Source organism: Nelumbo nucifera, chromosome 5 (assembly GCF_055504915.1).
Source record: "Nelumbo nucifera cultivar China Antique chromosome 5, China Antique-T2T, whole genome shotgun sequence".
NCBI lineage: Eukaryota > Viridiplantae > Streptophyta > Magnoliopsida > Proteales > Nelumbonaceae > Nelumbo > Nelumbo nucifera.
In genome coordinates, this window is record NC_142653.1 from 3731037 (window position 1) to 3758133 (window position 27097).

Sequence of the window (27097 nt, forward strand, 5' to 3'; positions counted from 1 at the left end):
GCTCAGAAAGACCTGCTCCGGCTACTATTTCCTCGACGGCAATGCTTGAATCATGTGCAGGCGGATTTGATCCGGATGGACCAATGGTGAAGAACTGAAGATTCCTTTTTTTTTTTTCCTTTCAATGTTTTTTTTTAGTGGGATTCAGTAAAGATAACTAACTGTGATTAGACTACGCCAATTAACTGAGATGTTGACGCTTAGTCAATATGCTTATCCTTATGTGTTGCACATTTTTTTTGCATTATAAAAAAAAAAAAAAAAAACTTCACTTGCATTAAAACAAATAGGAAAATAAAGTTATTTGTAATTTAAATTTAATTCAACTTTTGGTGATGGGCAACACAAGTAGCGGTGTCAATGGACCGGTTTTGGGTTGGATCTAGTTGAAATCAAGATCAATTTGAATAAATATTAAATGTACCGAGAAGACATATTGAATTGGATTAATCCAGATTTAATTGGTCCAAACTATTTATTGGATTGGACTGGATCTGGTCAATCTGTAATGGTTTTATATTAGATTGGGTCAGATTGAACTGATCCAGTTTATTGATAGGAGATAAAAATATTTGTCCTCTTATGGGGATGCTTCAAACACACTACTCCATTATGCGGATTCTCTCTTTTTTAGCTACTCCATTATGTAATGTAGATTCCTTCTTGCAAATCTTGCTCACCAAATGCATATGTTAATTACTATAACCACCACTTTTCGTTTCTTCCATTAACATCTCCATTTGTTTCCTTCTCCTCATCTCTTCTATAAATACCCTTGTTCTCATCTCCACTTAGCACAGAATTAGAGCGAAAGAAAGATAAGTAGATATACCAGAGAATCTATATTGGCCGGCATGGCAGCCATTGTTGCACTTCTGTGCACACTCTTCGTCTTCTCAGTTTCTTCTCCTGGGGATGCCCTCAGCTTAGACTACTACGACAAAACATGTCCACAAGCTGAGTCAACCATCACCAATGTTGTGAAGAAGGCGATGACGAATGATAATACAGTGCCGGCAGCACTACTTCGGATGCATTTCCATGATTGCTTCATAAGGGTAATCTTCTTCTTATTTATTTATTTTTTCAAATAATATGTATTTTAATCAGCCAGCAGCCCAGAACTACTTCGTCCAGTTGAATTGAATTAATTCCTGTTTTGTTTTTTGAAGGGTTGCGATGGCTCGGTGCTGTTGAAATCTGTAGGAAACAACCAAGCTGAAAAGGATGGCCCTCCTAACATTTCCTTGCATGCATTTTATGTCATTGACAATGCAAAGAAAGCAATAGAGTCGGTGTGCCCCGGTGTCGTCTCCTGTGCAGATATCTTGGCTCTAGCTGCAAGAGATGCAGTTGCTCTAGTAAGTCCAAACACCACACTGCTCGCTCTTTAATTGTTTTCTTCATTGAGGTTGGACTGAAGAGTGAAACTTGAAACTGATTCTGTGTGGAATGCAGACTACACATTGCTTATATATATATATATGTGTGTGTGTATATATTCATTTCATAGAGTAGCAGTGATGGTTTAATGCATGGTATTTAATATTTCTTTCTCAGTCTGGAGGTCCTACTTGGGAAGTGCCCAAAGGAAGAAAAGATGGAAGAGTTTCAAAAGCCAGTGAAACCAGACAATTGCCAGCTCCCACCTTCAACATATCTCAATTGCAGCAAAGCTTCTCTCAGAGAGGTTTATCCATGGCAGACCTGGTCGCTCTTTCAGGTAATTTAATTACATATGTTGTACCGGTCAATCAGTGGTTAAATGGGGTTGGACCAACAGGTTCCCTGCAGGCTAGAGTAACTATTTGACAATAAATTGCAGGAGGTCACACCCTTGGATTCGCTCATTGTTCATCCTTCCAGAACAGAATCCACAACTTCAGCCCCAATAGTGATATAGATCCTTCGATGAACCAGGCCTTCGCGACGAGTCTGAGAATTGTCTGTCCCGCACACAACAAGGTAAAGAATGCTGGTTCTACCATGGATTCTAGTGTCACCACATTCGACAACACATATTACAAGCTACTCCTCCAGGGGAAGAGTCTATTCTCTTCGGACCAAGCTTTGCTCACTACCTCAAAAACCAAATCGCTTGTGTCCAAGTTTGCTAGCTCCCAGGCGGACTTCAATAAGGCTTTTGTCAAGTCTATGATCAAGATGAGTAGCCTCGCTGGTGGACAAGAGGTTAGGTTGGATTGCAGAGTGGTTAATTAGGTGAAGCCTATATTATATATATGATTTTTTTTAATAAGTAAATTTAAGAGTATGTCAATGGAGCAACCTCTGAAAGTGGTTGCTTCTGTTTTTCTTATTTATTTTGGCAAGTGAAGAAATAAGTAGATCTGCGTGTTTGCTTTTGAGATCATCATAGATGCTGTAGCAACAAAGCTCAAGCATGTTAATTGAAGGCTTGGTTTTAGTTTTCATCTGTTAATTTGCAAAATTACATCAATTCATGTTGGGACTTGGGACTTGGTAGTGAAAATGGGCTGGGGCCAAAATAGGCCGAGCCCACCCTTGGACGTGAGAAATCATAAAGCTTAAGCAGCCCAGAAACGCCTCCCATAGGCCATAGCCCATAGGTGTAAACACTGACCCATTCCATGATGGGTCTCAGCAGTCAGCGCTAACAATAAAATGTCATGTAAGTAATTTGGGTGCCACTCTGTCTATGCAGATTAGATCTAATAACGTTGGGAAGCATGGGCTGTAAGGGAGAAATGGTCTCACTTTGAGTCTTTCTAATTAGATCAAGAATAAAAAAGGTGGGTATAACCTGACCCGGTCCAAATTCGAATCTACTCGCATTTGGATTTTGGAGTTCGGAGTGCAGGCCCTCCGGGGTTGATACATAATAACCTGGGGTGATTTCATAGATCCAATTGTAAATTAACCAAGGGTGCGTTTGAGATTTGAAAAGTATTTATATGCGGTGTTTTATTTTTAGGTTTTTTAAAATGATCGAAATTTCGGCTACACAATGAAAAAAACGGGAAGATAGAAAGACCAACACCTCCAAAAGTGTGTTTGCACCACTAATAACCCCTCCCCAAATATCAGAACAAATCAACCAATATACCAATTGAGCCACCTCTTGTCCCCTTACTTTGGCAACACCTCAAAAAGTTCACAAAAGTCCAAAGCAACCGAAGATAAAAAAGCTTTATATTAAGTTTCCTGTCTTTATGCGGTACGCCGTTTGGTCTGTTGGGTTGGCCTATGCTATCAATGTGGGGATTATTAAATTCATAAATAATAAAGTTACTAACTGTAATTACAAACTTCTTCCTTATTCCGGTTCCCTCCTTTGTTTGGAATGAAATTCGCATGGCACCCCCACATTATATCTCGATCATGTACTGGGAACATCTCCCCATGACAAATACCATAGATATTTATAGGGCGCCAATAAAAAACTCATTTATTTAAGTGATAAGTGATGAGTCAGGGCGTTTGGCAAGTCTTTTTTGAAAGATTTTCTGGAAGCTTTGATAGTCAAAAGTAAGGTTCAAAGTATTGATATGTATCGACCCGTATCGGTCAACATGTATCGTGCTGATAGCTTCCCAATACGCCCCTCCAGGGGTTGTATTGGGTCAACACTGGTTCAGAGGGTGGTCAGGCCTTAAATTGACCCCTTTGAACCGATTTCAAAAAAAAAAATAAAAGCTAAAAAAAGTACCGATACAAGGTAATATGCCCACCGGCATGTGTAGATACTTTGAAATTTGGTCAAAAGACGATGTAATTTGATTAAGACGTGTCTTTCCATGCGAAAATGAGTTGAAAAAAAAATGCGAAAAACTCCATTTGAAACTTATTAAAAATAGCTCAAATGAATTTTTAGAGTTATGACTTTCGACGGTTAGATCTTTTTCCAACCAAACGAGAAAAGATGAAAATGCAAACCGCCTGCTTCTAAAAAGCCACAGCCCGCGTGAAAAGAAATGCCAAACGGGGTCATCAGAGCCGTTTGTTCGAAGAGACCCCTCTTTCTCCTCATGAGGGTAATAAGGTGCTATCTTAAGATTTTATGCCTGCAATGAAAGTGTTGCTCTTAGAAGTTAACCTCGTGATTTTTATCTGCTATCAAAATCTTTCGATGGATGGAGCCACTTGGTGAAAGATTTTATGCTTGTTTTGATATATGGATTATCGGTCTTCAATCTAACCATTGCAACCTTTGTAGTCTTACAATCGTTTATTCACTTCTCAAAAGGAAGAAAAAAGAAAGATAGTGATAACCATTTTCTTGTATTAGCGAATTAATATTTATTTTAATGCTCAAAGCTTTTCAATTGGTATAGCTACTTGAATGTTGAATGTATGTGTGCCCTGGAGATGAAGGAGTTCTTTTATAGAATATTCGATATCTACCCTCACGAACTTTATTGGAATGCCTACTGTTTGTTTGGACAGATTGCCGACTATATGATCCAAAGAGGGGAAATCTTAATCTAATGTGAACTAAGAAACAATGTAGTTGTTTATAGATTTATGTTATGTGATTTCATTTTTTCCTTTCTTGATCCCAATTGGATTTTATCTTGATTTTACTAGTCTTGCATTTTCTTGAACGGAGTGTTGGAGGTTTCTTATTCAATTTCAAAATAATCAGAGAACTATCCGAGGGAAAAATTCAAATTGACTCTTTTTATTTTCTTTCTTTTGTGAAATTGATAAAGTAGATATCAACCAACTCATCCCGCGTCTTGCTGGTACACATTCTATGCTAGTTCTAATTCAGAAGTGATGTGTCCTGTTAATCTGCTTTCTATCCCAACTATGGGATTTAACATATTCATTTGTGCGGTTGTGCCTCATTTTCTCTCAGGATTGTTCTTTTGAATTTTCAATAATGCAAATGAGTGCCAAAATGACAATATCAACATTTCTGACGCCACTCAATCCTACATGATAATAGAACAATGAATGTAATGAATTGCGCAATGAATGGGCTTATTTCTGGGTCAATTGAAGGTTCTGACAATGGGGGAGCAATCAAACCACCAGATGTTGAGGCAAACCTGCATAGTGTGCCATATATTTAAAGACAGGATGTTATGAGTTGCATCAAAGATGCAAGTCGGAGTGGGGTTGCGACAGAATCTGCCGGCTACTTGGATTTAGGCAGCTGCATTACTGATGATGATGGAGATAACAATGATTCTAGTGGTGATAATGATCTCAATCCTAACACCAGTGGGAATGCCAATGGTTACAAGAGTGCTCCTCTTCCAGTTGACCAAATTAGAGTAATATAACAATGAGACAACACACAATCTTACTGCTGTAAGAGTTGTAGATAGAGGACTCTTGCATGGGGATGTTGTTGTATCTGCTTTGGATCCAACAGGATAAGTGGGTGTGGTGGTGGATGTCAAAATATTTGTTGATCTATTAGCAGCCGATGGGTCCCCTATAAAAGATGCATCCTCCAGGGATTTGAGACAATGTGAGGTTTCTGTATTAGCAATTATGTAGTACTTGGATCTTGGCTAGGAAGAATTGATGATATCTTGACAATGTTATGGTTTTGTACTTTCATTTGATGATGGGTTGATGTGTAAAGTCATGAAGGCTGATTCATTGCTGCTAAAGCCAGTTTCCAAGAACATTTTTGAAGATGGGTGTTTCCCATACCCAAGCCAGCCTGTTAGAGGGTACTGTTACAAAAGTTATTGTTGAATCAGTTTTTATCTATTGGATTGCCTCTACTGCCTCTCTATACGGTTCTGAATCTGCAACTACCCTAGCTGAAGAGCAAAGTCCGAAGAGTCTAAAACTATTATCTTGTTGTTCACATACAAATTGGCAGTTGGGTGACTAGTGTTTTTTTCCAGTGCCTTCTCTATCATCTTCTGTTCCAATGAACAAAGATTTAGGAAAAGAAAAATCCGATGATCTTGTTGAGGCCACAATAGTTTCTTCTCATTTGGAAGTGGCCGGTTGATAAGGAGAAATTAAGTTACAATTTCATTTCAGTCGACAACATTGAAGCAATGGGCCTTGACAGAGTTCCTAATTTAGATGAAAATAATGGAAATGTGGAAAACAATGTTTCACTAGAATGCTGTTCTTGTACTAGTTCCATGCCAGTTTCAATGGAACTTGTGCATGAAAGTTAGCCTATTCATTGGAAAAGGATCCATAGAGTCGAGGTTAGGAAAGACAATAATGTTCAGAGAGAAGAGGAAAATTTTGAACAAGCTCTTCTGATTAAATAGATCAAGACAATAGTTGATGTGTCTTGGCAGGACGGAAGTAAGGAATTTGGACTAGATTCAGCCACTTCAATTCCAATTGATACTCCTAGTGGTCATGAATTTGTTGCTGAACAATATATGATGGAGAAGGCATCTGATGATAATGATGGTGCTTGTGATGTGAAGTACTGAAGTGTGCTGGGGTTGTGAAGGGAGAATGCAAAGGAGCGGATGGCCATTGTGAGGTGGTTAAAGCCTGTTTCCATGCCAGAAGACCCCTGAGAGTTTGGTAAGGAGGAAGTATTAAGTGTTTATGAATTGGAGGGGTATCCAGATTATGACTATTGTTATGGGGATGTGGTAGTTTGGCTTTCCCTTGTTTCTCCTTCAGTCATCTGATTCTAGGAATCCTATTGAGGAGGCAAAGCAGCAGGTTGCTTCAAAAGAAGCTAAAAGTGATTTAGAAAAGCATTTGCAGGTCTGAAAGAAGACAATGTCTCCAATGGTGAAACCTATACACTTCTTAGACCTTTCTTGGGTTGGTAATATTATAGGTCCTAAAGATGGTAATATTGAAATCACATGGACTGATGGGAAGGTTCCAAATTTCCAATGGTGTATGCATTGCCCATTTGCTTGAAAATTTTCATTGCTTAATTCAAGTTTTAACAATAAAAAATTGTTCACTCATCTCTCATACAACTTAATGATCCCTCTAACAAAAAACTAAAAAAGAAGAAAGAAGAAAGGGGAGAACTTGATGACAAATTCTATTTTAATATTCATAATCATGAGCATAAAATGACAGTTCATTCTTCTAGGGGAGTTACTACATTTTTCCAATAACAGATTTGGTTGATTGAGATGATGATGATGGTTGATGGTTAGGAAACGGTTGATGAAAATGAAAGGATGCCCTAGAGAATGTTAAAGAGGTGGGTACATTTTAAGAGTGTTACTTTTGACACATTATGAGAAAGTCTAGAATTCCTCCTGGAGAGGATGGTGTATTGGACATCAATGAATTTAATACCTGTGGGGTGGGAGACTTACAATGGATGCCATGTAGGATACCTCATGCACCAAAAACATTTATTCACTGAAAACCTGAATAACCTTCCTTGTCATAGGATATCTCATGTGTGGAATTCATTAGATGGTTCCTTCCACGCTTCTGTGCATTCCATATGTGTTGCCATGCCACAGACTGTCAGTAGTGTTGACTAGTTGTATCTTTCAGTTTACCAGTTGTGCTCCTGGACTCTAATTAATCCCCTTGTCTTTTTGTTTTTCCATTTCTATGAATGATCGAATTATGAATCAATGATGTTCATGAAATTGCACAACAGAAAGAGACAGATAACAATCCGGAAAGGAGAATACAACACAAATATTCATTCATAAGAGAGTAATTCTGGACAAGGTGCACCAGTTTCCATTTCCCTAGCTACCCTTGGATTCGTTACAAGATTGGCCACTGAATTGTTTTCGCATGCAAGGAAACAAATGTATCCTTAGCATCCAGATTGTGGAGGTGAAAGTGAACTTGAATCAGAGAGGAAAATAGATAATTCTTACAGAAGATCAACTAATTGTGATTCTGTATCTCTGTATCTCTGGCTGGGTCTGGTATAGTTGATGGTTATGAACTTATGATCCAGAATCTACTAATGAGAATGCAGTGGAACATTGCCTTGTGGTTATGGCTGTGGATACAACTGAATTGGATGTGGTAGATACGTTATCAACTTAAGGCATGAAGATAGCAATTCTATCAGCATGAAAGCATGTGGGAACGATGCTTAATTTTAGTTTTAAACGTTTTGATACTGCTAAAGATCCTTTGGGCCATTAAATTATTGGTGCAAGTGTTTTGGTAAACACTATAATGTGAATTGTTTTTATTGTTGCCAGTTCAAAAAAAAAAAAAAAAATGAAATCATCTTGTTTGAAAACAGTGTTTCTTAAAACAAAAAACACAAAAAACATGTTCTTGAATCTGGTTTCAAAAACATGTTTTCATCTGATTATTCAACATCATATTCCATAAATCATATAATACTAAAAATTTTGTTTTTGTTTTAAAAACCAATATTTTGTCGGTTCCAAAACCATCTTATTTTTCCCTTTCAACATGTATGTTTTTTGAAACAAAACCATCTTATTTTTCCCTTTGAAAATAAAAACAAAGTTTAAGAACATGTTTTTGTTTTTTAGCTGATGTGGCAATTCCAAAAGCAAATGAAAACAAAAACATTTATGTATGTTGTAGAACACCCCTATGTTTTGTGTTTAATATGTTTCTTCATTTCAAATCACTCTTTTTGTCCTTTTAAGATCTTTCATAAATTATGCAATCATGTTTAGTAAATCTTGGGCATTATGCTTTTGGTAAAATCTTGGATGTAAGTTCATATTTACAAGCATGTTTAAGTCCTTAAATTTCTGTACTATGTATAGGTTTTAGGGGCCTTCACTTAAAGCAACAACATTCCCATCTAGGGATGAGCATTTGGTTTGTTTGGTTCAAAATCAAACTGAAAAACCGATTTTTTTATAACCGATCTATTGTAGGCTAAAACCGAACCAAAACCAAAATTGGTTGGAACTGATCAAATCGAACCAAAATTTTATTCGGTTATTTTGGTTAAAAACCAAAATAGAAATCCAAAACAGAGAAGAAAAGAAGAAGCAAGAGGGTTCACTGAAGTGTTCGAGAAGGAAAAGGAAACTTGAAACTTACTCTTTTTAGTTTTTCCTTTTTAGTTAGACTTTATATGGTGTAGACATTTAAGTTTTCTTGTATTGGATCGGAAAGTTTCTAGTTTCTATTAACCCCATGCATTGATTGACGTATCAAATTATAGAAAATATCAATAATATTAAAAAATTATATAACTTTAAAAATAAATCGTTTTTTTTTTCCGGTTAACCGGTTTGTGAACCATGACAACCAAAACAAAAAACCGAAATATGGAAAAACTGATTTTAGAAACTGAAAGTGAATAAAAAATCAATTAACCGAAACCAAAATTTTGGTTCAGTTTTTCGATTTTAACCAAATTGTGCTCACCCCTACACCCATCAAGGTGATTAGACACCCTCATAAGTCAACATTAGATAATGGCTTTTTATCAAATATATATATTATTAATATATATCGGTCATTCAATTAACCGTCGGTTTTTAATAGATTAACCGAAATCAAACCAGAATTAATGATTTTTTAATAATATCAAACCGAAATCAAATCGACTGATTCAATTAATCGTTTTTTGATTTGATTTGGATCGGTTTTTTCGATTAGTTTGATTTTTCGATTTTTTTCTCACCCCTACAATGAAGGAGTTTACATCTCCGCCCCACGACGCCCCACTGCACATCTCATCATCGGAAGATGTTTCCAATAACATGTGATCTCACAACAAAGGGCCCTGATTTTCGAGTGATTGTAAAATTTGACTGATAACTGGCAATTGGGTCCATCTGCGTCACGGCGTCAGGCTGTTAGCTGCCGTGTATGTGCTCCCCAGTCCCGAGATTTTGCCGAGATGGAATACTACACTCCGGGGAATACTATTTGGCGTACGACCGCTCTCTCTGCTGCTTGTTAAGTTGGCCGTGATGGAAGAAGAAATAAACACTGGAAATTCATCTTCACCCCCTTATTCCGACCAGCAAGAGAAGGTAAAAGAAGAACAAGAGGTGGTGAAAGAAGAAGAAGAAGAACTGCATAAGCTTCTGGTCCCGGATATTCGAGACCTCCCTCTGACTCCTCCCTCTGTGGTCGATTCCAACTACGTTAGCTTCTTTGCTCCAGGTTTCTCCATAAACAACTATATAGGACCTATTATGGACAAACTTCACCTCTCTCTCTCTCTCTCCTATAGATTTTTTTTTTTTTTTTCTCATTGTCTTGTACTTGCAGATTTTATCAAGCCAGGACACGACCAGTACGTATATCGCCACGCTAACGGGTAAAGTTTTGATCTTTCCTGGTTGTCCGTCTTTGATGTAGCCCTTTTCTTTCTAAATTCTCTTTTTTGGGCTTTCGTTTTGATCTAAAGGCTATGCGTGATTGGTTTGGCTCCGACGCATGTGGCCTTGAAGGAGGAAGGCGGAGTTACGGCTATCGATTTCAATGTTGGGAAGTCAGACCGAAGCGCGATCAAGGTTACCGGGAAGCGTAAAAAGGTACCCTCTTTTCTTCTTCTTTTGATTGTCCTCTGAATGTTTGACGATTTTGCAGTAGACAACAAAACGGAAATATTGAAATACTAATTTCATGGCATAATCTTGTTTTTGTTTCCTTATTTTTCTGATTCTCGTGGTGGCAAATATAACTTGATGAACTTCTTAAGTTAGTTTACAGGTGTAGGGTTTAGGGTTTAATCTTCTGGATTGTCTGAATGAATCGATCTGTGCATATTTCTATTTCAATGACTCCATTAGTTCCATATTAGGTGAGTTTTGCCTCATACATTAATTTTGTAGACAACCTCTCAAACAGTCGATATATGGAATTCTGAGACAGTGTGCTTGTGTTCGAACTAAGTTTCCTTGTGAGTTTCAGAACTCCAATTTTTGATCAGAGAACTACACTAGGGTGCTTCGCGGTCAGAAATGGCTGGTTATGACAACCTGCCATAGTTAGTGATAGTAACTGAAGAAGGGTGCTTTACACTGCACATAACTGCCATGCCTATTACCTTCATATTTTCATTTTCTTTTTTAGTTAATTGAAGGACACCCTCCTTATGGCCTTGATGAGTTTCAACTCGACATTTTGTAATTGTAACCCAAGCGGTTGACCAATTTTTTTGGCCAAAAGGGTTAAGAGAAATGCTTGTCAGGAGCCCTCTATTATTTTAAAGTTTAAAATTTGACAATTCTTTTGGGGGCTAAAATGCACTGATTTTATTGAGAGAAGACAGTCTATCAGGTGTGAGAAAATACAAAAGGAGTAGGCCATTAGAGATCTCTGATACAGTAGGAAAGGGTGCAGCCCAGTGTGTTAGGCTCCTGCCAATGCCAGGTCTGGGGAGGAACAGATGTACGTAGCCTTACCCCGGCAGATATACAGAGAGGCTGTTTTCAAGATTTGAACCTTGGTCACCCAGGGTTAGGGGCAAACCAAAAAGGACATTGGTTAAAGCATTAAGAAATGATTTAAGCACTCATAATTAACAATGAATATGTCATTAAACATAATGGACTGGCAAAACAAGATTCATGTAGCTGACCCCATATAGTTGGGACAAGGCTTGGATGATGGTGATGGTGAGTGTTTTCTCACTATTTTTCTTGATGTTTTTCTTCTCTCAAAGTGAGGTGATAGTGAACTGATTGTTCTTCCTTGTTCTAATACAAAGAGGGATTGAGGTATTTGGTCTGATGTGCTAGTTATGAGTCAAGAAAGACAATGATTATGCAGATTATGACGTGTGAGAATGGTGATTACTCAGTTTTTCTGCTAAAATTTTTTATCTACAATTGGAAAGGAATGTTGCTCCTTCATTTGGACAGGTTAGTGACTGATATTTACATGCTGAAACAGTTTTGTTTTTGTTCTTTGTGATTATTTGATGGTTGTGAGGATAGAATACCAGATTCTGGTGTTTGTTAATTGTTATTTTTTGAGTATACATGATGAAATGAAGTTTACAATTTTGTTGATCTCTGATTTTATTCCTATTCAAATAACTCCAATTAAGTTGAATAGGAGCGACTATGCTGTATGGGCATAGTGTGTTAACTTTTCCTAACAGCAAAAGCAAAAGTGAAATACTTGACTGATAAGAAACCAGAATCTGGTAGTTTCGTTTACTTTGAGTGAAATACAGCGATCATGCTGTATGGGTATATATCATTTACTATTTCTTGAAGGAAAATCTGTCTCCTAGAGGACCATTATCACTTAGAAAGCATGCATGAGTCTGCCTACCCATGAGTAAATCTTTCTTCATGGCCTTACTGGAGCAACAAGGATGGAAAGTTGTTATGCATAAGCATTACTTTGGAAGAAACATTGTTATCAAAAAAATGATGTAGATTAATTGTTAATTCCATCTATTGTATCCTTCTAGTGAGATACAGGCTGTGACCTTGATGAATGTACTTTAATATTATAACCATCCCATTAACCAGAATCTCTTTTGCAGATTATCATGTGATCTAGAGAGCCACTTTTTTCATAATGTATTATTTAATAACTAATGTTGGATCATTTTGTAATAATTCCATGTCTCTTTTGATGCTGGTTCTTGTTTGTCTTCACAAAATTTTTGTGCCAGATCTATATCATCTACTAATTACTTTTACACCTACATTGCACATGAATGCACATGGTAGAGTTAAGCATGGAAGTAGTTTGCATTCAGAAAGCTTGACATGTTTTAAAGAATAATATTTCATATTTGACATGATATCATTTAACAGCCTTTCTTTTCAACTTTTTGGTGATATTATATGCATATGGATGATCTGAAACCTTATTTCAACATCCACGAGGTCTTAATATATAGATACGTTCTTATGCAGAATGCACAACACTTTGAACCCAACTCAGCTTTGTGTAAAGTGTGTACTAACGATAATTTCTATATTGTGAGGTTAGATACTTTTTTCTTTCCTTTTCATTTTACCTATAAAATATAAAAAGAAAAACAAAGTGGGACAGAAAGTTGTTTTTAATGTTGAATAATTTTGGTGGCTTTTTTCAGATGTTGTGTAAAAGGCTCTTTACTGGAAGTGAATGAAAGGCTAATTAAGCAACCTGGATTGCTTAACTCATCGGTAAGAATTAGTCAATATATGCATATAAACATATGGGTTTAATTCAATTTGTTACCAAAAAAGTATGGATTTAATTCAATCAGGAGCAGTGTTGTAACAATCAGACTGACAGATGGTTGGACCATCAGACTCAAGAACTGGTGGGCAATTTAGTTTTTAATGCTCTGCTTTTTACTTTTTTTTTTATTTTTTCAAAACCCGTTTGACCTGCTATTAACTTGGGGAAACCCTTGCAAACCACCTTTATTTAGTAACCTAGCCAGTTCTTAACAACCCTTCCGGATCACTGCTTCATCATATGTTATAAAATGACAATGAGAAGAGTTGAACTCATAACCTCTTATTTACAAAAGATTGTATATTACCATTAAGCTATAACACCATTTGTTTTTATTCTGAAGGGTTGGGTAAGGGGAAGCTGTTTGTAGTAGTGAACGGCTGGGTCCTGCTTGTATCTTTGTATTGTAAATTTATTATTTCTCTCACATCAATAAAATGCTGACAAGTTACCAATAAAAGAATATCTATATCTATGGAAATCAGAAAAATAACCATTAAACCACAACCAATATACATGTTAAGTTATATAATATATTATATATTTATATATATGACATCATGGGTCACTACGTCAACCTAGTGTTCGGACCACTTGACCTGTGACCTGATGGCCTTTCTCATTTGGTAAATGGTCCAAATCTTCCAACATTGATTAGGTGGCTTTTCACTCAGAGAGAACTTTTTAATATTGCATTGCAACCTAATTAACTCCATATGACCCCCATCTTATATTTGTTTGAATTGCCTCTTCAGCTGTTCATTTGGGGGGGACCATGTGATTTGGATTATCCATTTAGAAGTGTTGGGAATGCTGGAAGATACTCACAGTTTCCTATGGTTTGTTTTTTGGAAACAAATTTGGACGGTTTTCCTTTGAAGAGTTGATTTTTCTTTAACATTTGCAAGAAAACATCATCCGTAGATGGCTGTTCAGGTCTACCTAGAAGTACTCAGACATAATAAAAGGACAGCCCAGTGCATGAGGCTCCCACCAATGTGGGGTCTGGGGAGGGACAGATGTACACAGCCTTACCCCTGTGCATACAGAGAGGCTTTTTTTTTTTTTCCAAGATTTGGACCCTGGTCACCCAGGTTGCAATGGAGCGACCCAACTGTTGCGCAAAGGCCCACCTTCAAATACTCAGACTTAATACTAGATACAAACTTTGCCATATGGAGATCATTTCTCTGTTATTGCATAACTGTGATATCAGAAGTTATTGATTGATTACTAATCAAAAAATAAAAAAGAAAGAAAGAAAGAAAGAAAGAAAACACACACACACACAGAAGAAGTTATCAGCTGATAGATATTAAGGTCTTCACATAACACCATTATCTCAGAACAGTACTCATCAACATGGTTTAAAGTATTGTTACACCCGATACGCACGAACAGGTGTATCAGGTGTTTCGTTACTTTATAAGTTTGTTATTTTAAGTTTTTTTTTTTTTTCAAAATTGCATCAGGGGGTCGGTTTTAAGCATGCCTACCCCCTGAAAATAGTCAAAGTCCAAAACACCCCTTATTTGGGGTTTTGGACAGCTACCGATATGATACGATACGCCCAATACGGGGCGTATTGTATCGAAATTTTGAACTTTGCTCATCATGTCATATATCACTATTGTAGAGTAAAAAGGACCAAAACAATTGTAATATTTTTTATCCATAAATATAGTTTCTTCACACGCTCACATATCTATCGAGATATACCCAAAAAGGTCAGACTGCTAGTAATATTTGGCTTGTGCTTTTGAGGATTCAGAATATATGGTGAATGCACCAAAGAAAGGTGGTGAAAAGAAATTAGGGAGAATGACTGTTCAGCCCACCATCAGAATTCTTAGCCCCACTGTACAGTTGGGGTAGGTGCCAGCTCGGAATTGATGCCAATACACGGGTGGGTATTGGTGTTTAGGCTGGGGGGTTTGACATTTTGAATTGTTGTAAGTCTGCAGTGGAATTCAGAATTCTGCAGTGGGTGCATTGTACTTTTCTGGCTCAAATCTTAACTGACTTTAAGAATAGGTGTTGGAAGTGGCTGCATGGAATCTATTTCCCCTTGTATATCTACAGGATCCTTGCTACATTATGAGTGGAGAATTCTCTGATGTCCAAATCCTGATCCCATTGCATGTATACCTTGCTTTGACACTACCAAGGGGTTGGCTTTTGTCTTTCCTTCCAGCTAGTGAATGGCATTACAATAATTTAGCCATTTAGAATGATAATCATTTCACGTTTTAGTGGTAATCATTTGTTTCACTTTCTCCTGCATTTTTATATTTGCATCACAGGCATCCAGAGAAGGATACATTGCAATTATCATGCCGAAGCCAACAGATTGGCCAAAAATCAAGTCTTCTTTATTGAGCTTCGAAGACTACGAGAAGTTGAAAGATCTTTCCTGATTAATCGGATGATGTTATTTTCTCTACCACTACATAAATGGTTCACCTATCTGTGGGTTGGAATGCTCGGGTAAAAGTATCCTGAGTTGAGTACAATAAAGGATCTGACTGAAGTTGCTAAATGATCTGGATAAACCATTTTTTAAAATTGATTTCTGATCCCTGGTTTCCAACAATCTGTTTCATCTTAAAACTCAAAATTTACAGGAATTCTCATGCTGTCTCACTCACCTTTCCCCTATCCATTTTGAATTGTCATTTAGGAGTCTTTTCATAGTTTGTATTTTATTTGATGTTGCTTGCGTTGTTTTCTATTTAGATGCTTTGGAAGTTGTATTCTATGAGTTCCTTACTTTCCATAGACGTGGCATGAAGTGGGCAACCGCAGGCAGTGTTTAATTGCATGTGAAATGTGAAATGAAGGAAAACAACCATTTTCCTAGTTTTTCTGCTTGTTTGGTTTAAAAGTATAGGACCAACATTATATTTGAAAATTTACTTTATGGAAAATTATAAGAAATATCATTTTCTTACAACCGCTGGCGCTACTCATTTTCTTAAAAAGCATTAACTTTCGAATGCCATTTTATATTAAACCCCTCGAATGCCATTTTATATTAAACCCGACACTGAAGTCTTTAATTAATAATTACAGAAAAGAAAGCACTATACAAATCTTTCATTTTTATTTCCCATTAGGCTGTGTTTGGTTGCAGTGCAATTTTATTTGCACTGGCACAACTGCAAAGAAGTGCAAATGAAAAGAATGCAATTTCTGGTTTAATTTTGTTTTGGTTTTACTTTATTCTGCTTCAGATCTTATTTTACTTTATTTGTACTACAATCAAATAAAAGAAGGTAAGCTTTGAAATAAAAATAAATCAGAAATTGCATCCATATCATTTGCACTGCCATAATTTTGCATTGCAACCAAACACAGCCTTAGGTGCAAACCAAATGGAGCTGCATTAAAAAGAAGAGAACAGAAAATGAAAATGATATCTAGACGACTATACAACTTTTTTAGTATAGATTATATGATTTATGGAACATGATGTTGAATAATGAATGAAAACATGTTTTGGAAACCAGATTAAGAACATGTTTTTGGTTTTAGTTTTGAAAACAAAAAGAACAATTTGTTTTAAAGCAAGATGGTTTTGATTTTTTTTAAACCAACAATAACAAAAAAAAAAAAAAAAAAATCACATTGTAGACCACATTCATTTGTCAGAATTGTTTTATGTAAAATAAAACGATCATAATCTGAAGCCAAAGCATTTTGAAGCCCTAAAGCACAAAGCCTAAACAAAACATGTTTTTGAAACTATGAAGATAATGGTTTTTAAAACAAAAACAAATTTGTAGTAGTATAGAAATATGATTTTATGGAAGCAAAAAACACAAACAAACCAATAACATGTTTTTTGTAATTTTGTTTTGAAAATCAATGTGCATCCAATCCAGTTGTTTCTGCTTTGTTTTTAGAACTTTGCGAAAAGGGAAAAAAATTCACATTGGAGAAGAGCTTCAAAGGCAGTGCATGATGTTGGTGCCTCTTTTGACTTTCTTTTCATGTCAACCCCATTTCAAGTTTGAAGAGGATGACCTTTGATGAAGAAGAGACCAATATCGGGTGATGTATTTGTGGAAAGAAGAGCTTCCAGTTTTTTTCTTTGTTCCATTCGTAATTTTTATTAGATATAATATATTGTTTGGGTAATTAAGGGATGTGTCACTTGGGTAGTGTTTGAGAGTGTTTAATCTGATAGTTTAAAAGTTATCCATGGGTAATGCTTTTGTTTGTGGATAATTTTTATTGTAAATGGACAAGCACAATGGGAACAAGTGGACAAATTTGGGTTTAGGAAGTACTCAGGACATTTTAGTCATTTTAAAGTACTAACAAATGATTGGAGGGTTAATTCAGATTTTAAAAATTTGTAAGGGATTAATAGTCATTTAAAATATAAGTTTGTGGGTATTAATGGTATTTAAAAGGGAATTTTCAAAATATGGTCCCCATTTTATTATTGCAAATCCGGAGAAGCATAAATTCAAAAGGCCAAAGAAAAAATATATTTTATCCTATAAAATGGCTGAAAATTATCATAAAGAAAAGTTACTTTTATATATATATATATATATATATATATATATGTATGTATGAATAAATAAGTCCTTCTATCATCATTCCAGAGTTTGAGGGTCTTAATTTTTACTTTGAAGCATAAAAATATGTCTAGAAAATTAGATATTTTTTCAATTATTGTTGTGTGCCAACAATAATGATAAAGTATGCGGGGTTTTTTGTAATTTATTCTAAATAATTTACTAGTTAAATTAAACGTGCGAACAGATTCAATACAGATTTCTGATTTCTACTGCAGAATTATAAACAATAAAAATATCTAAAACCCACACTCTATGCATTCATACCCTCCCGTAAATTGACATCAATTTCGAACTGACACCTACCCCAAATATACTTTGAACCTACAAATTTTGACCCTCGGTTGAACCATCATTCTTCCTAAATTAAAAAAATAAATCAATATATAATATATTTATGGCCTGGCACGGTCTGGGCCTAGCCACGAAACCTAAAGCCCAAGCCCGGAATCGTGTATCTAAACTGTAAAGCAGCGACAATGCCAGTTGCGAGATGCGACATCCTCATTTGAGCATGTACGCACCCCTGGGCCTTTAAACAATAATTCTTTTCACCCACTTCTCGAAATGTCTTCACTCTTCCTCTGTTATTAAAACAATAAAAATACCAGAGAATCTCTCTCTCTCGTGGTAGTGACTAGTGAGTAATAGCATTTGAAGATTCCATTCCGGTTCTGCCATGGCATTTGCTCATCATTCACTCGCCATGTCCGTGGACGGTTCAAACCCTCCGAAAGTATCGATTTTCATGTCATCTTCTTGTTATTCAGCTTCTTCCACTGCCAATACTGCTTCTCTCTTCTCGAATAATTTCTCTTCTTCTCTTCGGACAAAGACCAAAGAACGCAAGTTATCACTCTTTTCTAGGTTCAGTAAAATCGCACTTACAGCAGGTACTCTTCTTCTCTTTCAGTAACCACGTTTCTTCCTTCGTCTTTTTCTTAACTGAGGACTGTCCATCTTCTGTTTCATCTTCAATGTATGGAGGTAGTTAAGGCTAGTTTCTTTTGTTCTTTAAAGTTAGAGATTTGATTTCATGATTTTGTCTGTATTATGTCATTAGTGTGGGTTTAAGTTGAAATGGTTGGCACTAGGCAGGCCTCTGATCATACTTTGAAATGGTTTTTAGGTCATCATCATCCAAACCTTATCCCAACTATATGGGGTCGGCTACATGAATCCTGTTTCGCCATTCCGTTCTCTTTAATGCCATATTGTCCCAAAGTTAAGGGCTTTCTGCTTCTACTTTTCACTTGCTTTTTGTTGACAGAACTGTTTAGATAAATTGAAAATGGCGAATGTTGATTCAAACTAGTAAAACCAAGCGGATGCTGATCCAAACTACTAAGATACTACAGAAAAGTGAAAACCGTGGTGCATTTGGGATGTCGAATATTCTAAGTTTAAAGTTACTCCAGTAAACTTAAAAACTGTGGCGTTTGGATTATCTACTGCAAACAGTGAAAAATTTTGGGGTTTATAAGTCTGCTAATTGATTTTCATGCCCTGATCTATGACTAGAAACTCACAGTGAATCCTGTTTCGCCATTCCGTTCTCTTTAATGCCATATTGTCCCAAAGTTAAGGGCTTTCTGCTTCTACTTTTCACTTGCTTTTTGTTGACAGAACTGTTTAGATAAATTGAAAATGGCGAATGTTGATTCAAACTAGTAAAACCAAGCGGATGCTGATCCAAACTACTAAGATACTACAGAAAAGTGAAAACCGTGGTGCATTTGGGATGTCGAATATTCTAAGTTTAAAGTTACTCCAGTAAACTTAAAAACTGTGGCGTTTGGATTATCTACTGCAAACAGTGAAAAATTTTGGGGTTTATAAGTCTGCTAATTGATTTTCATGCCCTGATCTATGACTAGAAACTCACAGTTCATGTTTCCTTTTTCTTCTTTTCTTTTGTTGTTGTTTTTTTTAGGACATCCCTTTATTGAAATATATCAAAGAGCAAGTATAGCTCATGTATGGTGATAATCTATGTACTGTGGTATTTCAAAACAAATTTTATCTTCTGTGCTGAAAAAAGTGTCATGAAAAAAAAGAGGAAAAGTGTGATTCTCAATATTCCTAAAATTTTTGTGGACAGACAGCCAAAGAGTGCATGATTGCTGTTTCCCTAGAACCATCTCCTTGAGTTGAGAGAAGAGCTTAAAAATATGCGCATATCTTTCTTCCAACCTACTTAAAATCTTATGATTTTATGATTTTATGATTTGCATCATGAATGCAAAGGGTTTTTATTTGAATCCTGCCATTTGATTCATGGAGCTTACAATTTATATGATTCAAGTAAGAATTAATTCCCTACTAGGCCATTTCTTTACTAACTGACGGTGGTTCAGTTGATAGGGTCTCTGGCTTGGTGTAGCGGATCCCATTGCCACCACAGGTTGGGAGGTTTGGGTATGGAGGATGGGGTACCCATAGCCCCATGAAGCGAAAAAAAGGAAATGCTGGCTCATTTCTATGTTTCTTTTAAGTTTTGCCAAGGGACACTTGTTTTTAACCCCTTACTACAAAATGATTTATTTAGATTATTTAAGGCCTTTTAGAAACTATATTAAGTTTGCCTTCCATCATATGTAGGTTAAAGAGCCCTTGCATGTGGATTATTTGACTGTCAAACCTGATCATATCGTCTTAGGCTTTCTAGTGGGCAAGTGGTAAGGTCTATTTTTTTTAGGTACATATATGGTAGATATAGATTAAAAATAGGGTAAAATCACTTCCCTCTCTCTCTCTCTCTCTCTCTTTATATATATATATATATATATATATATATATATATATATATATATAGGGTAATGGCCCTTGCAGTAGTGATTATTGGGTCTTGATTATCATGCCTTCTTCTAACCTAATCCAAGATTATTCATAATTAGGACTTTCAGTAAGATGATATCAATATTAAGAGGAATATTGAATCCATCTCAGTGTTTAGAGCTTCCTCAGTCAACAAGCTGGTGTGGGAAGGTAGTAGTGGGGAATCAATCGCAGAGATTAAGTCAGTGGCAACATCCTTTTATAAAAAATCTCTATAAGGAAAATTGGACCCACAGACCCTTTCCTATAGACCTTCCTTTCAAGCAGCTGAGTGAAGATCAAAAACTTTGGCTTGAGAGACCCTTCACAGAGGAGGAAGTTAGGACAACAATTAAGAAGTTAGAAGGTGATAAATCACTAGGGCCGAATGGTCTTACAAACCTTTTCTACTTAAAATGCTGGGATTTTGTGAAAAAAGACTTGATGAATGTGTTTCAGGCTTTTCATTCAAATGCCTCTCTACAAAGAAGTTTGAATGCCACATTTATTACTCTTATTCCAAAGATTGAAGGGGTTGTGAATATCAAGGATTTTGGACCTATTAGCCTCTTGCACAGTTTTTATAAGATCCTGGCTAAAGTTTTGGCAGAAAGAATGAAAGGGGTGTTAGGCAGTATAATTTCTAATAACCAAAGTGCATTTGTTCCGGGGAGGTAGATGGTAGATTTAATTCTCATTGCTAATGAACTGATAGATTCCAGAAGAAGTGAGGGAACTCCGGGTGTGATTTGTAAACTTGATGTTGAGAAAGCCTATGACCATGTCAATTGGAATTGCCTGGATCTTGTGTTGTTAAAAATGAATTTTGGGCAGCAATGGAGAAACTGGATCAGAGTTTGTATTAAGTCCCCTAAATTTTCAATCCTAATTAATGGGCAATACAGGGTTTTTGGTAGTTCCAGAGGCTTGAGACAGGGTGATCCCCTCTCTCCTTTGTTGTTCATCTGTGTTATTGGAAATCCTCACTCTTTTTAGCAAGAAGGCAACAGATTCTGGTTATTGGGAAGGATTTGCAATCTCCCCTGATAAGGAAAAGGTCAATATCCTCCAATTTGCAGATGATGCCCTATGTTTTGTTGATGCATCTCCGGTTCAGTTGGAAACAGTGCTTGGAATTCTGAGCTGGTTTGAAGTGGTGTCTGGTCTCAAAGTCAATCCAAGTAAAAGTCAGATTATCCTAGTGGGCCAAGTTTCAAATTTAGAAGAATGTGCAGAAGTGATAGCTTGTTAAATCGAATTCCTCCCGGTAAAGTATTTGGGGCTGCCTTTCGGGGCAAAATGCTCTTCCTCCTTGACTTGGGTTTCAATTATTGAGAGAATGGAGAAAAAAAAATTGGCTTCTTGGAAGGCAAAATATTTGTCATTTGGGGGTAGAGTGACGTTGATTAAGAGTACCCTTTCTAACCTCCCCACTTATTTTCTCTATCTTTTTTCTCCATCCCAAACAAAATAGCAAATAGGCTCGAGCAAATTCAGAGGAACTTTTTATGGAGGGGATGGGAAGATGAAAAGAAGATTCACCTTGTAAAGTGGGAGTAAGTGTGTCTCCCTAAGGAAGTTGGTGGGCTGGAAATAAGAAATCTGAAGAAATTTAACTCAGTCCTTCTCAGTAAATGGTTATGGAGATTTGCTACTGAAAGGAATGCTTGGTGGAGAAACCTTGTTGCTGCGAAGTATACGGTGGAGTGGGGTGATTGGAGATCTAGGGAACTTCATCCAAGCTGGGGCAGATCTCTTTGGAGGGCTCCTTGGCAGATGCTTTCCCTCTCCTTTTCCAAATTTCTGTGAATCAAGAATCTTCAGTAGCTGAGAATTTTAATTCTTCTGGTGGTTCCATTGTTTGGACCCCTCTTTGTAGGAGAAGTTTGTTTGACTGGGAGTTGGATGAGTATGTGGAGCTGTTGGGGCAACTTCAAAATCAGAAGTAGATATGAGTCTGGAGGATGAATGGAGCTGGAAATGGAATTCAGACGGCTGCTTCTCTATAAAGTCCCTGGTCCTTAAGCTGAACAGTTCAGGTCAATTGGATTTCCCTGCCAACCAGATTTGGAACCCAATTAGTCCCTCCAAGGTTAATTTTCTGGTTTGGACAATGGCTCTTGATAAATGTCTGACTAAAGCTAATCTGGGGAGGGGTAGCATTCAGATTCTGGATCCTTCTTGTGGTTTGTGTGGATCTCTTGCAGAAACTACAGAGCATTTGTGTATTCACTGCCCAATTTCCTTCATGGTTTGGGGGCACTTCCTAAAGGCTTTGGATATTAGTTGGGTTATGCCAAGATCGGTGAAGGAGTGTTGGGCTGTTGGAGAACTGAGGGCCTCAGAAAGAAAGGAAAGCTTGTATGGAGTACCATTCCTGCAGCTGTGTTGTGGTCCATTTGGGCTGAGAGAAACAACAGAATCTTCTGTAGTAAATTTAAAAGTCCGGATGAAGTAGTGCAGAGAGCTGTGGGCAAGTTAATCTCTTGGGTGTCGGTTACTGAGGAGTTCAAACATCAGAATTTGGCTCTTTTGTTTAGTTCTCAGTCCTGGATGAGTTTGTAATTTGATTTGTACCCAGACAGTCTTAGTGGTCTGGGTTTTGCTGTATTAATTCTCTTTTTTTGTGTTGAATAAATTACATTACCTTTTTTCCAAAAAACGAGATTGCATCTCTAGTAAAGCTGTTTTTAGCAATGTTGTAAGACTCAGACCATATTGGACAGTTGAATTGTAACCTGGTGAGCCAGTGACCTTTCTGGGTCCTGGTTAAATGATGATTTTCATGATAACCATCTGGTTAACTGTTAAAACCGTGACCCAGTGAGCATTCTGGTTTTATGTCCGGTCTGAATCTTACAATACTGGTTGACTGATGCTACTTCCCTGCTGCTAACAAACTGGTATAATGGTTTTTGTGGCTACTTGTAATGGGGGTAAGAGAGTGTGACAGAACTTGGTACATTGCCGGCATTGCTCTTATTCAAGGTAACAATAACTAAATGATTCAAAATTTCCTAGTCAGAGTTAATGCTTGCAAAACGACATGTTGAAAGAACTTATCTTTAAGCTCTAAGCATCTAGTAAGGTTAGCATACAACCATTACTTGAAATTTCATTTTGACTTTGGTCAGCTAATTTTGAGAATGGTTGACAATTAGAACTTCTGATCTCACTTATGGAGTCAAAAGCAGTGAATGAAACAGATTATAGCAAAGATAATTTTCCACCTGTAGTTTACAATGCTCAGCCTCCTATCAGGTTGAACTTTGTTGTTCTTTTTCCTTGTTTTTTATTTGCAATAACCTGTTCATCCATTGCACTGTCTCCTCTCCTATTTGGGGGCATTTTTTTATCTTCCTTGGGCTTATCTTGGGTCATGCTGAATTCTGTGTTGGACCTGTTATGGTGTTGGGAGCTCCAAGGTTTAAGCTGGCAAAAAGTGTGGTTGGCTATTCCTGCACCAGTGATTAGTAGTATCTGGACAGAAAGGAATAGAAGGATTTTCCAGAATAGTATTAAAGATTCAGACTGTCTAATTTCTTATACTTTTGGCAAGCTGGTCTCTTGGATTGCGGTTGCAAAAGTTCTCCAAACCTCAGTTCTTGGGGCTCAGCTGAGGACCAGAAATCTGCTAGAATTGTAATGTGATTTAGAGCTTTGATCTTGTATATTTGGCTCCTCTTTTGGGACTTCTGTTGTAATCTCTTGATCATTTTCTAATAAAGTTACTTTACCCTTTCTCAAATAAATAAATAAATAAATAATTGGTGATTGCACTCTCTGTCTTGAATAATGACTTGTTTCTAACACCCTCTGCTTCAATTGTTTCCAGCAAGGGCAAAGGAGCAAGAATCTGAAACAAGCTTAGCTGCAGATGCTTTTACTAATTTCAAGCATCTGCTCCTTCCAATCACTGACCGGAATCCATATCTTTCTGATGGGACAAGACAGGTGCTTCTTTCTTTATCAACACAGCTTCTGTCATATTTATTTTTACTTGGTAAATTGCTATTGTTCAATCAAAAAATTAATTTTTTTTTGGTATAAAAATGGATCCTGTTAGAAGGATGTTTGTCATTATCCATGAAATTTGAGTTTATATATCTTTTTAGCACTTTCCTTCCCAATTTACATTTTGGATCTCCCTAAAGTTCTTGTTAAAGAAGATGATTAACTGAATTACTTAGAGTCTGTTTGCATGCCACCTGGAATGAAATGATTTTATTTTCATTCACCCTTTACTTTTTAGCAAGGTTTAAAATGTCAGTATTGGTGGTAATGTCGGTCATCCAAATATAGGAAACATGTTGGAAATATCGATAGAAATATTGTAAAAATTATAGACATGGTGGTAATATGCAAAAATATAGATGATATTTTATGAAATGGTAAAGGAAGCATAGACACACTTTTAAATTATTATCTTGTTCCAAATCATTAAACAAAGCTAAAAAATAGGGTTATAAACAAAATAATACATTGCGAAGTTGCCCTGTAAACCTTAAGATAAGTTGAAGCAAAGTTTAAGCTCATAGAAAAGCAAATGATTCTTATAGATCAACCAAATAATCTATTACACAAACAAAAACTAATATTTAACATGTTTGAAATGAATATTGAGCTGGATCAAAGTGGTACTTATGTACATTATGCAGGTAATAACATTGCTACGCTACATATCTACAATATTGTCACCAAATTATGTTACAATACTGTCTCTTGTGCTCGAAAATAGTGTTGGTAGTGTTCATTGGGGAATATGTCAATTCAAATAAAATTTCATGTCACCTATCCACAGAAATGGAAATATATTGTGGAAATATTAGGAAATTTATGGACATTTTAAACCATGCTTTTTAGAGCTTCATTCTACCATCGGGAAAGAAGGTGGTTAGTCAATTGACTGGTCAGTTGAGGGGCACACCTACTGCACAAGTAACTAGTTGATCAATACCCATAAGTCGGTTGTGGGCATACCTATTGTTATGAACAACAGTTGCTTTGTCATATCTGATCATATGTGGTTAGGTAATGGTGCATGGAATAAGAATGCCTAAAATAAATATTTATAAAAAAATGCCTAAAATAAAAAAGAAATAGCAGAGTGATTCTTTTAGGTCTTTTTTTTCTTCAAAAGCAATCTTTTAGTTCTTCTTCTTCTTCCAAAAAAAAAAAAGAACGAAAAATCTTTTAGGTCTTCTTTTGACAGTTCTCTGGTATAGACGAGGGGATGATATCAAATTTAACAAATACTCAGCTCAACCAAAGCCCACCCAAGTTGCACACTTGCAATCCTATTAGAAGATAGTCTTAATATATGTTGACATGTTTGGTGCTGACAACTTTCAAAACAAGTGAGTTTGCTATTTGGGGGAAAGCGTGTACACAATAGGTCTATGATTTACATAGGGAAAGTGTGTACACAATAGGTCTATGATTTACATATACTATCTGTGTAAGAGTTTAGAGTTGGTTATACTTGTATCCACACGATCTGTATCCTTTAGACATATAACTCTTACTGCTTTCTTACCATAATTTTCAATCTTCTGTTGCCAGGCTACGGCAACTACTGCTGCTTTGGCAAAGAAATATGGGGCAGACATAACAGTAGTTGGTATACTTGCAACTTCATTCTGCACTTTTTTCTCTTTCATGTTATGGAAAACATGAAACATAAACTGTAGAAGTACTTCTTGTTTTGGTTACTAGACCTTTTGAGTGCAGGATTTCAGTAGATATGGAAACTTGGTGTTTATTGCAGTTATTGATGAAAAGCCAAAAGAATTGTTTCCAGAGCATGACACCCAACTATCTAGCATCAGGTGGCATCTCTCTCAAGGTTGGTTCCTTACTTCCTTTTGATGTTGATCTTACCTCTTATTTTTATCGTGCTTGAACAAACAACTTAGTATCGGATACCAATTGCTTTGGCACAATCTCTAGTGAAGCTGTGGCTTTTCTCACCTAAGCAACTTTGACCCAGTCTAGTCATTAGGAATCAAGAGCCATTTGATTTTGATTTACCTTAAATCGGTTAGCTCTGTTCACCGGTGGCTGTTTAAGAGTTATATGCATACGGTATAACATCATTCATAAAAAAAAATGCATACCATCCTCTTTAGATTCTATACTTGGATATAATTATCAAATTCTTAGTAACTTATTGTACACCAAACTGGTCTCTTTTAACTAGGTGGATTCCAGGAATACCAGTTGATAGAGCGACTAGGGGAGGGGAACAAACCAACTGCCATCATAGGTGAAGTTGCTGATGACTTGAATTTGGATTTGGTAGTGATAAGCATGGAATCCATCCACTCGAAACACATTGATGCAAATCTCTTGGCTGAGTTCATCCCATGTCCTGTGCTTCTTTTGCCACTCTAAGTGTGGCTACTCTACTCACCTTTACTTTTTTTTTTTCGAGAGAACTCACCTCTACTACTTACTTCCATGTAAAAAGTTACTAGTCTCATTTTGTGAATCTATAAATCTATAGGATACATGATACTATCGCATGCTTTATGTTCCCCACAGGTTTCCTTTCTTTTTGTTCGTCTGTCTGTTCTCCATCTTTGTGGTTCTTTGCTTCATTGTTTTCTCTGAGTGTCTGTTTGGTT

General features: G+C 36.5%; 3 protein-coding genes and 1 pseudogene across 3 annotated transcripts; all 4 read left to right on the forward strand.

Annotated features, from left to right (window-relative positions):
* Positions 1-681: 681 nt before the first annotated feature.
* On the forward strand, positions 682-2432 carry PER64 (Peroxidase superfamily protein). Its single transcript, XM_010267731.3, has 4 exons — positions 682-1058; positions 1173-1361; positions 1561-1723; positions 1826-2432. The coding sequence occupies exons 1-4, from the start codon at positions 855-857 to the stop codon at positions 2218-2220; spliced, it is 951 nt and encodes a 316-aa protein (XP_010266033.1). The 5' UTR covers positions 682-854; the 3' UTR covers positions 2221-2432.
* Positions 2433-4758: 2326 nt separating this feature from the next.
* LOC148791189 (putative ubiquitin-conjugating enzyme E2 23) lies at positions 4759-6852 on the forward strand (annotated as a pseudogene).
* A 2741-nt stretch (positions 6853-9593) lies between these two features.
* LOC104603651 (Single hybrid motif superfamily protein) lies at positions 9594-15924 on the forward strand. Its single transcript, XM_010267730.3, has 6 exons — positions 9594-10032; positions 10141-10189; positions 10280-10406; positions 12753-12823; positions 12935-13007; positions 15369-15924. The coding sequence occupies exons 1-6, from the start codon at positions 9837-9839 to the stop codon at positions 15480-15482; spliced, it is 630 nt and encodes a 209-aa protein (XP_010266032.1). The 5' UTR covers positions 9594-9836; the 3' UTR covers positions 15483-15924.
* A 2286-nt stretch (positions 15925-18210) lies between these two features.
* Positions 18211-27024, forward strand: LOC104603650 (uncharacterized). Its single transcript, XM_010267729.3, has 5 exons — positions 18211-18547; positions 24307-24425; positions 26034-26091; positions 26239-26316; positions 26671-27024. Exons 1-5 carry the CDS (start codon positions 18334-18336, stop codon positions 26862-26864), a joined length of 663 nt encoding a protein of 220 aa, XP_010266031.1. The 5' UTR covers positions 18211-18333; the 3' UTR covers positions 26865-27024.
* The last annotated feature ends 73 nt before the right edge of the window (positions 27025-27097 follow it).